At 45.7% G+C, this 12,100-nt stretch overlaps 1 protein-coding gene across 1 annotated transcript in view; it reads right to left on the reverse strand.

The window, feature by feature from the left end:
- TRAM2 (translocation associated membrane protein 2) overlaps window positions 1–5,378 on the reverse strand; it is a 33,120-nt gene extending 27,742 nt beyond the window's left edge. Inside the window, exon 1 of the mRNA XM_066595247.1 lies at window positions 5,193–5,378. Within this exon, the coding sequence (XP_066451344.1) occupies window positions 5,193–5,309 (117 nt within the window). The 5' untranslated portion in view covers window positions 5,310–5,378. The remainder of the gene's footprint in view (window positions 1–5,192) is intronic.
- Window positions 5,379–12,100: the final 6,722 nt, after the last annotated feature.

Consider the following 12,100-nt stretch of genomic DNA (forward strand, 5'->3'; position numbering starts at 1 on the left):
ATTATACAATAGTCATCGAGAAACCAGCAGGACGACACTTTGTGATCAGTTTATTGTCAAGGACCCCAACATGTAGGGAACTGTCCAAAGTGGAGGACCCCTTGAATGTGATTGGTGGTGGCGCTGTAAGTCTCCCCCAACCCCACCCCCCAAAAAAAATAAATAAATAAAAAAGGTACAGTAAACTAAACACAGTTTTACTCACTGATTAAAAAAAGTTTTACTTCCGCTTGCCATCAGTGAATGGAAAAGTTCTGATTTATTCACAGTGGCTGATCGCGCCCCGATCGTGTGTCACCCACGCAGGTGCAGGCAAATCGTGCTTTTTGCAGCAAACAGAAGCAAATTCAGCACTGCCCAATGTCCAAATAAAAAGCAGCTTTATTCAAACGCACACAAAAAAACCCCGCAGGATTCCGACGTGTTTCGAGCGGGGAACGCTGGTTTCTTCCATGTGTTTTTAGGAATCCGTTTGAATAAAGCTGCGTTTTTATTGGAAGGTGTGCAGTGCCGGTTTTCTTTGCATTTGGGGTGATTCTTGCATCTCTGTGCACGCACGTACCACCCGCATGCGATTACGCCAAGGGTGCTGTAGAGCGGGTGTTGGTGTGGCTGTTTGTATCATGGTTTGTGCAGCAACTCAGCAGAATTGTAACAAAAAACATGATACACGTGCAGCACAGTACGTCACACGCCGCAACAGTGTATCAGCTCTCTCTTGTAACAAACACCGGAAGAGTGTCGGTTGGACAACGCAACGCATTTTGGGCCTCCGACAGCAAGCAGAGATATTAAAACGGTACACAATGATTAAATGGGTTTTCGGGGACTACGGAATTTATGGCCTATTCTCAGGATCGGTCAGCAGTAGTTGGGGGCTACCGCTCAGGACCTCCACAGATTGAAGAGGCTCAAGTGAGCGCTGCGGCCTCTTCTCAGGCCAATGAGGTTACATTCGTCAGTTACATGGCCCAAGAGCAGCTCGGTCCCATTTAGGCGAATACCGTCATACAACGCATAGTGCTGAGCGCTGCAGACCCCCACGATCATCTATTGATGACCTATAGCAGTCATGTCACTGCAGTACCCCGCCACACTGTCCATTACCAATTCTGCAGTTCAGCCTCATTCAAGTCAATGGCATTGAGCTACAGTAGCGGACACGGCCATTAACCACATGGTTGGCGATACAGCCGTTACTGCAGCCACATTGTCTTTTTGTGGTCGGTTTAGGGCTCTTCAGGAATCCTCGCGGTGCGGAGGCTCCATCTAGACACAAAGCACCTGAACGTGACTCACCCCGCCTGGAGGAAGAGGGGTCACTGCTACAACCCATTATGAACCCACCCGCCATCGAGGGTCCATGCATGGCAGAGGTGTTGCAAAAACATATGCATCCTACCTGGGGTGCTAAGGCTTAGGCCGCCTGCACATGGGCGGATTTGCATTGCGGAGTCCGCAGTGGGGGTCCGCCTCCGGACTCTGCAGCAAATACCGCCCCATAGCATGCTATGGAAATACAGGATTCCATCTCCACAAGTAAAAATGGATTGAGATTTTACGCTTGCAGAGGAGAAATTGCGGCATGCTACGATTGTGTGCGGGCGACACACAGACGGCTTCCATCAAAGTCAATGGAAGCCGTTCGTCCCGCGGCCCGACCGCAGTGAGCACTGCAGAAGTGTTTCAGGATCCACGTCACGCACATGTGCGACGAAGCTCCGGAAAGCACATCCACAGCGCAAAAAGACTACGCTGGACAGGTACGCAGGGGTTATCGGCCAAGCATCGGCTTGAACTCCGCTGCGGGTATCCTATCGACGATTGGTGGGACTCCTCTACTCCAATCCCTGCTGTCACTATAGAAAGGGCAGGAAGCAGATCGCGCTGACCACAGCTCCCACTTAATTCAATAAGAGCTGCTCATGCAATACCAACATGGACCACTGCATGATCATGGTCAGTATAATCTGCTTCCTAGTGATAGCGGTACCAATCAGTAATTGGCCTGGATCCAAGCATCAAACCACAGGTAGTCAACGATCGGGCAAACCCCTGCCAATCACCTACTGATGACCTTTCCTGAGGATAGGTTCTTAACAGAAAAAAAACCAGAAAAGTCACAGACAACTCCTTTAAAAAGGTGTTGTCTGGGACTTTTATTGTTGATGCCCTAGCCACAGGAACAGTCATTAATAGTTGATTGGCGGGATTTATGGATTGGGATTCATACCAATCTGCTATTTGCTGGGTGCTATTGGTGCAAACAGCATTGGCAGCACTCCAGGTGGTAATGCAGGCACAGCTCCAATGTGACCTATACCTGTAGTACTAAGCGGGGCCACTGCAATGTTGACAGCACTATCTGCTTCCAGCACTGTTCACACTCACAGCTGACTGGTAAACCCCTACCGGTGACCTATCCTAAACATAAGTAGTCAATACTGGACGTCCTGGACAACCCCTTAAGGGTGCTTTTACACGGGCCAGAATTAGCCTGCATGTTAAAGCATCTTTAAAGGAGGTCTGTCAACAACAACAGTTTATCTGTGACTCTTCTACTTACCTTCCCCACTGTGTGCTGTCACAGATGCCGCTGAAGCATCCGTCGGACTACTGCCTAGAAGGAGGACTAATTCTGGCATTCTAGGTAATCCGCCAGGTGCATTCTGCGATGGCTTGGACAGCGCACAGCGGGGAAGCCAAGTAGAAAGCCATTTTACTACAAACGTATTGCGGCCATAGTGGACGCGTGTCCTGACCCAACCACATAGAAATCTACAATGGTGACAATTCGGGGAAGTACCCCTGGCTGTCAGGCCGGGACACACTTTCGTATTACGGATGCAGATACGTGGCCTTCATACGTTCGTGGGAGATACTCACATTACCGGATTCAGCATGTCAGCTCCTGCAAGTCCAAAAATGTAGTTATGGGGCTTATAGGAGCCGACAAAGTCCCTTTAAAGGGGACATATAAGACTAGAATATCATGACTGCTTTCCACCAGAAACAGCGCCACACTTGTCCATAGGTTGCATCAGGTAGTGCTGCTCAATCCCAATGAAGTGAATACCAGGCCATGGACAAGAGCGGCGCATGTTTTATTATCCAACCCCTTGAACAAGGGGGCACAAAGTGTTCTCAGACCACAGCGAATGTTTAAGCCCATGTGTTGGAGGCTCATTTGAGGCTTTTGGCGCAGATCTGTCCCAAAATTACAGATAAAATAGCACAGCATACACTATTTTGCCCATGACAGAAGCCAGATAGACTCCATTATAATCAATGGGGTCTGTTCGGCGCTGATTGGTTCAGTCATAAGACAGATCCGTTCCCTATAGAGATTCCGTTTTCCAGCTCCCATGACACTGCAGGAACATTGTAACACAAATGCGCATGAGAACAGATCCTTAAAGAGGTATATTAGGCTAGAAGGAACAGCGCCACCATTATCCATTGGCTGTGTCTGGTATTGCAGCTCAGACAAAGTGATGCTTTCTCATTATTTCATGCTGATAAAATGCCCTAATAAAGAAAGAAACCTGATGACTGCTCAGAGGACAAAATGCCCAACTGATAATGTGGCCCCTGCTTTTAAGTTCCAAGGGGGCCACCCTACATTATGCAACCAACCTTGAGTTCACCATGCTGGGATTTGTGGTGTCACAGAATCTGCAGCTATACGCAGCGCCTTGCGTCATCAGCTTGGTGGAGGCCTAATCTAGGTTTATAGGCGCGAGGAGGACACACAGCAAGGAGCAGAATTACGCTGGGTCCACAAACTGCAGAAAAATACGCACAAAACACGTGCGGAGATTGACATGCGGGGCGGAATTTAATTCTGCAGCATGTCTATTTTATCGCCATTTCGGCTGCGGTTTGGAGGCTTTCCGCTGCAGAATACCCGCTACGGACATGGCGTATGCAAATTATAGGAAAAAGACAAAATGCTCTTCTTGTCAGGCTGTAAGCACGTAGGGGTTTTTCCTCCATTCCAACTTATTTTTGGTGCGATTTTTCCACAATATCATCTGTTTTGCATCCGATTTTTACACGTATATAAGTTAAAAAAAAACAAAAAAAAAACATATATATATATTTTTTTTTACTTTTACGGTCACCATGGTTACATGCATTTAAAACAGATTGCACTAGCATCGCGCAAAAGCTTTTTTTTTAATGCACACAGCCTTGAATGGGCAATTTTTAATGGAAAAAAAAATAAATAAATAAAAAATTAAAAAAAATAAAAATAAAAATCACACCAAAACAGGGCATACTGTGATTTTTTTTTTTTTTTTTTTTACAGCCAAGTCTACAAAAGTCGACGCGAATACACCCATTCAAATGAAGGTTTCTAATTCCGCCCGCTTTCAGGCTGATTTTTTTCAGTCTGAAAAATCATTTCTATGACTGTACCCTCAAGCAGAAAAATGGACACATCAGCAATGCTCACAGGAGTGTGAAAGATCCCAAAGGGGTTAAGTTCTTAAAGGGGTGATCCTCTGAACATACAGTGTATGCAAGTGATGCAGGAAGGAGGACACATCAGCAAGGCCCACCTCAAGGGTTAAAGGGCTTGATGGAACCTGTAGTAATATAGGGGCATGAGAGGACAAATATGCTATTGATGCAGAGGGGACACATCAGCCAGACCCCCTGAAGGATTAATACACTTATTAAAGGGGGTGATAGAGTCTATGGCAAGATAGGGGGCAAGAGAACACTTATGGAACTGGTGCAGAAAGGACAAATCAGCAAGGCTCCCCTCAAGGGGTTAAGAAGTTCCTTAAAGGGCTGATCTATAGTAAATAGGGGGCATGATAGAATGTACAGTCTTTATACAAGTGGTGCAGGAAGAGGGGCACATCAGCCAGGCTCCCTTCAAGGGTTCATACACTTCTTAAAGGGCCACGTAAGACATGTTATGGCTCTTATGTACTGTAGGTGTGTGTACTGTATATATAGTGGACTGTGTCATCCGAGTACCCCACCAGCAGAGGGAGCACCTGAGTCCTACACTGGAGGAGGCTGCACACATCAGCAATGCTCCGACCTCCACTGAAGGGTTAACAATCTTGATACAAAGTAACAAGTGAGCTCCGCCGCGTTCTGCAGCCAGTGCCATCCTCACCCCAGAGGGGCAGCAAGGGGTCCGGCGTTATCGGGGGGCACACAGAGCCTCCTACCTCAAACATGAGCCCGATGAGGACGCAGAGGACGAAGAAGAAGCCGATGTCCGCATGATTGTGGATGACAAACTCCTGGCTGAAGATGGGGTAACTTTTCCTCCTTCTGAAAGCCATAACGTCCCAGGAATCTGCGCGCCCCCTCCTCTCCTCTCTCCACCCTTCCTCCACTCACCCCCTCACTGAGGATGAGGAGGATACAATGTAACCAGTACACGGGGAACCCCTCCCCCTCCTCCTCTTCTTCCTCCTCCTGCAGCCAGGCCCCCCCTCCTTAACCCCTCCGGCCCCGGCCTCCCCACACGTCATGTGACTGCAGGACACCAAAGTGTCACTTGTGGGAGAAGAGGGGAAATGATGGAAGAGAAAGTTGTTAGAAAAAGAATAAGGATAGATAGATAGATAGATATGAGATAGATAGATAGATAGATAGATAGATAGATAGATAGATAGATAGATAGATAGATAGATAGATAGATAGATAGATAGATAGATAGATATGAGATAGATAGATGAATAGATATGAGATAGATAGATAGATAGATAGATAGATAGATAGATAGATAGATAGATAGATAGATAGATAGATAGATAGATAGATAGATAGATATGAGATAGATAGATAGATAGATAGATAGATAGCTATGAGCGAAATGGATAGACAGACCGATAGAAAGGGAGAAAGACAGAAGAGATATAGAGAGATAGGAAGACAGACAGACCGATAGAAGAGATAGATGGAGAAATTAGATAGATAAATAGATACGAGATAGATAGTTATGAGCGAGATAGAAAGACAGAAAAACAGACAGACCGATAGAAAGGGAGAAAGACAGAAGAGATAGAGAGATTAGATGGATAAGAGGTAGATAGATAAATAGATAAAGACATACAGACAGACTTATTCTTAAAGGGGCACTGTGAATGGGTCTTCAACTGTGGCATTATGACTGGCTCTGCCATAGGAACTCTGCAGCCATTAGTGTTACAGGGAAAGTGGCAGTTTATCGTGGCACCGTTCCCCCATAACATACTACATTACATCACTTAGGGCTAATGCCCACGGATGGATTATCACTGCGGAATTCACAGCCAGATGCTCTCCGCGAATTCCGCAGCAATGACCATCCGTAGACATGCTGTGTTAAAAGATTTTTGCCCTGCTCACAAGCGGAAATCAACTGCGATTTTCCACTCGTGGGACGGGTGGGGTGGGGGGGAATCACAGCATGCTCTATTTTCTGTGGAAAATGCCACGCTCCGCGATATTCTGTGTCATAGCCCAACAATGGGACGCCATGCTCTGCACGGCGCATGCCAGGCGAGACACATTGCAGCAGATCCGGACAGGTGAGTATAAGGTCTCTGGGGGGCGCCGGGTCTGAGTCCTCTGCGAGATTTCACAGTCGGAATCCAACCTGGTCATGGGAATGAGGCCTTATACCTGTCCTGCTTTTCTGCACCCGGCATATGGTTTGACACAATATATTTATAGACACATGACTCATTTTGACTTTGTCCATAATGTGGAAGTGACACATGCGTTTTACAGTTAAAGGGTCAAAATTATTATTGGATGAAGCATGGAGAATTGTTGAACAACCTCGAGAACAAAGAGGAGAAAGGTGGGAGAGTAAGAAAATATCTAGTAGGCCAAAGTCCTCTAAGGACTGCAGCAGCAAGTAGTATGTCCTCTTTATAAAAAGGGCAATTACAATATACACGCATTATATTACATCCTATATTATACTCCAGAGCTGTACTAACTATTCTGCTGGAGAAGTCGCTGTGTACTTACATTACTGAGCCGGAGTTACATTCTGTATTATACTTCAGAGCTGCACTCACTATTCTGCTGATGGAGTCACTGTGTACATACATTACTTATCCTGAACTGATCCTGAGTTACATCCTGTATTATACTCCAGAGCTGCACTCACTATTCTGCTGGTGGAGTCACTGTGTACATAGATTACTTATCCTGAGTTACATCCTGTATTATACTCCAGAGCTGCACTCACTATTCTGCTGATGGAGTCACTGTTTACATACATTACTTATCCTGTACTGCTCCTGAGTTACATCCAGTATTATACTCCAGAGCTGCACTCACTATTCTGCTGGTGAAGTAACCTTGTACATCCTGTACTGCTCTTGAGTTACAACTGAAGTACCCCAGAGTTGGGATCCCACAACACCGCTACAGTCACTGTCCTGTAAAATGTGTGTATGTATCCCTAATAATGCTAAATTTTGTGTGCATGACTTTAAATGGTCAATAGTGGGTTAACTTTTGGTGTCCCTACCACCTAACACTGTATGACTGTGCAGAAGGCACCCTAACCTGCTCTCACACCTGTCAGTCACCCCTAGCTAGATCTGGGATTGGCTAGTTGGCTTTCCCTTAGCTCAGGATTGGTGGGCACGTAGAGTATAAAAGGTAGAGAGTGGGTGGGGTTAGTCAGTCTAGCCAGCTCAGAAGACTCTGAAGGAGACCAGGGAGGAACAAAGAGACCATCTTCACTTACAGCCAGTGCGGTGGGGAGCTAGGACATCAAAAGTGTGAGTACTAACACAGTTGGAATTGTTAGAAAGAACAAAAGAGGAAGGAGAGAAAGGGAGAGAAAAAGCCAGAAGAGGAGATCAAGTCAGCAATATTCAAAGCTGTGGAAAAAAGCTGGCTGTTTGCAAATGTAATGTCTTTAAAAAGGTTTTGTCATTAAAAAAAAACAATTCTATACTCGCCAATTCCTCCCTAGTCAGTCTTCTACCACATTTTCTCCTGGTTGAGCTTCTCCAGTGCCCACGGGTCACCTCACCGCATGCCAGCCGGTTGTTATGAAGGCTGCATTCCTCACATGCTCTTCTGGCCGGGTCAGTGAAGGTCACGTCCTGTTCTGTAGCATCCACTGCCTTGGAAGGAATTCTGATCTATTTCAGAGGCAGCTTGCATGAGCAGTCTCTGAAGTAGATCGGCACTACCCTTGCTGGCCTGTGAGCTGTGACATAATGTACATTGGCTGGCAGGAAAAAGCCTGCTGGCAATATACGTAACCTCACAGGAAAGAGAAGAATCAGGCAGCTGTAGGTGAAGTGACCCCCCCCCCCCCCCCCAAACTGCAGGAGACAGGAGAAGATAGGGGAGGTGAAGATCTGGTAAGTAGACTGACAGGGAAGGAATAGGCAAGTATAGAATTTTTCTTTTTTAATGATAGAACCCCTTTAACGTCAAGTACCTGAGGAACGTTCAGGGTGAATCAATGTCTATCGAATGTGACTTAAAGTGTCATCTACACAAGAAAATTTAATGCAATGTATGTCATCACTGTAACAATGAGTACTCTCTATCTCTCTGCCAATAAATGGTTAAAAGTTGTTTCATCATAAAGTCTGTTGCCTGGAGTATCTTCCCATCACCGACATACTGCACTGAGGTACCACACTAATGCTCCACCTAAGTTCTAGTGCTGGAGGTCAGTCAGAGATGGGAGTCTGGTCTAGTCTAGCATGGAGACTAATTAAGCCAGTCTGGAGGTTGGGGCCTAGAGGCAATCCAGCTAGAATATGTAGTCATGGAGTCAACTGGAGGGGAGAGCTGAAGGAGAGCAGAGTCTTTTTCATCCCTGCTTAAGTAGGAATCTAAGTCAGGGCAGACCCCACGGAATCTGGAAGGAAAACAGCCATTTCAACTGAGTTTACCTTGGCTCTGATACTTCAGAAGTCAGTGTATCCATAGGAGAGCCCGCATCACTCCCTCCATTCCTCCAGAAATAACTTCCTAATATCATAAGCATTTAAGCTACCCTGACAAAGTTATTCTGCAGTCTGGAGAGAAAGAGTTGAGGAGTCCTTGTGTATTATTGCATTTGACTGCAAAGCCATTGAGGTTTCTGTTGATGGCTAAACTGCCCAGTGTGAACATTGTCATTAATGTGCAATCCTTCAGTAAACTGTGTGCCTTCGGTTTTACTGCAACCAATCTGGATTTGTTTCTTCATTTCATTATGCAAATTCATTCAAAGGGACTAGCTTTACAAAAGACATTACATGAACTGCTCAGTGTTATTCCCAAGAACCTAATTGCAATCCGCCTGCTGCATGAGTCGCCATCTTAAGGCTGGTTTACATGGGCCGATGATCATTCAAAGATCACTCAAAGGACAGTTTGAGTGACAGCTGTGAGCAACTATTTTGCATAAACTATTAAGTAGCTACTCAGCTACTTAAAGGGGTTGTCTCGCGGCAGCAAGTGGGTCTATACACTTCTGTATGGCCATATTAATGCACTTTGTAATATACATCGTGCATTAAATATGAGCCATACAGAAGTTATTCACTTACCTGCTCCGTTGCTAGCGTCCCCGTTGCCATGGTTCCGTCTAACTTCGGTGTCTTCTTGCTTTTTTAGACGCGCTTGCACAGATGGATCTTCTCCCTTCGGCTGGTCTTGGAAGCATCAGCGTTTTGGCTCCGCCCCCTTGTACGCGTCATCGCGTAGCTCCGCCCCCGTCACGTGCCGATTCCAGCCAATCAGGAGGCTGGAACCGGCACACGTCATGGGGCGGAGCTACGCGATGATGCGTACAAGGGGGCGGAGCCAAAATGCCGATGCTTCCAAGACCAGCCGAAGGGAGACGATCCATCTGCGCAAGCGCGTCTAAAAAAGCAAGAAGACACCGAAGTTAGACGGAACCATGGCAACGGGGACGCTAGCAACGGAGCAGGTAAGTGAATAACTTCTGTATGGCTCATATTTAATGCACGATGTATATTACAAAGTGCATTAATATGGCCATACAGAAGTGTATAACCCCACTTGCTGCCGCGAGACAACCCCTTTAAGTACCGATTAGGCGTGCAAATGAAATTACATGAAGATCCTGAGTTACATCCTATATTATACTCCAGAGCTGCACTCATTATTCTGCTGCTGGAGTCACTGTGTACATACATTACTTATCCTGTACCAATCCGGAGTTACCTCATGTATTATACTCCAGAGCTGCACTCACTATTCTGCTGCTGGAGTCACTGTGTACATACATTACTTATCCTGTATTGATCCTGAGTTACATCCTGTATTATACCCCAGAGCTGCACTCACTATTCTGCTGGTGGAGTCACTGTGTACATACATTACTTATCCTGTACTGATCCCAAGTTACATCCTGCATTATACTGCAGAGCTGCACTCACTATTCTGCTGGTGGAGTCACTGTGTACATACATTACTTATCCTGTACTGATCCTGAGTTGCATCCGGTATTGTACTCAAGAGCTGCATTCACAATTTTGCATGCTTCAGAGCTAACCTCTCACAGTATTCCCTGCTTATTCAGTAGCTTCCTGTGTTATTATGCATTCTGAGAAGTGTGATCTAAAACAGAGAAAGTTAAAAAATGAACTGCTCCCCCGCATTAAAGGAGCTCAGCTAAGCTGTCAGGGCAGGTGTAGAAGGTTGGGACTATCTGACACCAAACCTACTGACTGTTTCTAATAACAACTGGCAGAACTGTGAATGCAGCTCTTGAGATCGCTGATTGTAATGTAATTTGTTTGCACAGAGCAGCACCCAACTTTCTATATAAATGGTGTTCAAATGTGAACAATGCAGTAACCTAAACCAGACAAAGTGTAATTACAGTAATTAGCAAATGCACTTGAGGGACCTGGTTCACTGGGGATGTCATTGACCACCATTCATGAACATAATGACAGGTTGTTGCTGCCCGCTGACTGGAAGAACTGTTTTGTGATATAATCTTAGTTGTGACATGTATAAATACAACTAAAGGATGACTCCACCCGAAGCGACCCTCTGCCACAGAGCGGGGATCCATCAGTATGGTGTATCCTCCTGACATTAATTGTAGCGACGCAGGGGTGGACTAAGTTCCGTGGAGGCCGATAAGACTTAATTAAAGCGGCTTTCCAGGGAAATACTATTGCTGATGTATCCCCAGGATACGTCATCAATAGTTGATCGGCTGCGGTTCACCGCTTGGGACCGCGGTTCATCAGCTGATCAGTGTCATTTCCACTACACACAAGGGTATGGCGCAGAAGCTGTGTAGTGGTCAGCGTTTGTAACTGCAGCTCTCGTTGATTTGATTGGCTGCTGTGTGTAGCGGCAATAACAGCGAGCGTCCGACTAGGTGATTGCCTGGGGTCGCGAGCAGCCGATCATCTACTGATGACCTGACCTGAGGATACGTTATTAGCCGTATTTCCCTGGAAAAATACTGTAAAGCTTAACTTCAATTGAGCAAGTAACAGCACCCAAATAATCTTCAAATAAAGGCGGTTTCACATCTGCGTTGGAACCTCCGATTAGAGGTTTAAAAGCCAAGCAGCTGAACGGAAACCGAACAGGCCCTATTATAGTCAATGGGGTTCGTTCGGCGCTGATTCGGTTCCATCCTGAGACGGAGCAGTTCAGTCGCAGGGATTCCCCTTTTCAGTTCCCCAAACTGAAAGCGGAACCCCGGGCGCAAGTGTGAAAAAGCTTCCGTTCCCAGATAATAATGCCATACAGTGCTCTACTAATACCGCCATATAGTGCTTCAATAATAAAGCCATACAGTGTTCTAATGATATCAGTATGTAATACATTTAATAATACCGACAGCATACAATACCCCCATTATACCACCACACAATGCTCTAATAGCAACATACATTACTCCAGTAATAACAGTTTACAGTAATCTATACTATAGTCTAATAATACTGCCATACAGTGCTCTAATACCAACAGACATTACTGTACACTGGTATTACTGGAGTAATCCATACTGTACTCTAATAATACTGCCATACAGTGCTCTAATACCAACACACGGTACATTGCAGCAATAATGCCAGTGTACAGGAATCTATTCTGTACTCTTAATACCAACATACATTAC

Source organism: Eleutherodactylus coqui, chromosome 1 (genome assembly GCF_035609145.1).
Source record: "Eleutherodactylus coqui strain aEleCoq1 chromosome 1, aEleCoq1.hap1, whole genome shotgun sequence".
In the NCBI taxonomy this organism is placed as follows: Eukaryota; Metazoa; Chordata; class Amphibia; order Anura; family Eleutherodactylidae; genus Eleutherodactylus; species Eleutherodactylus coqui.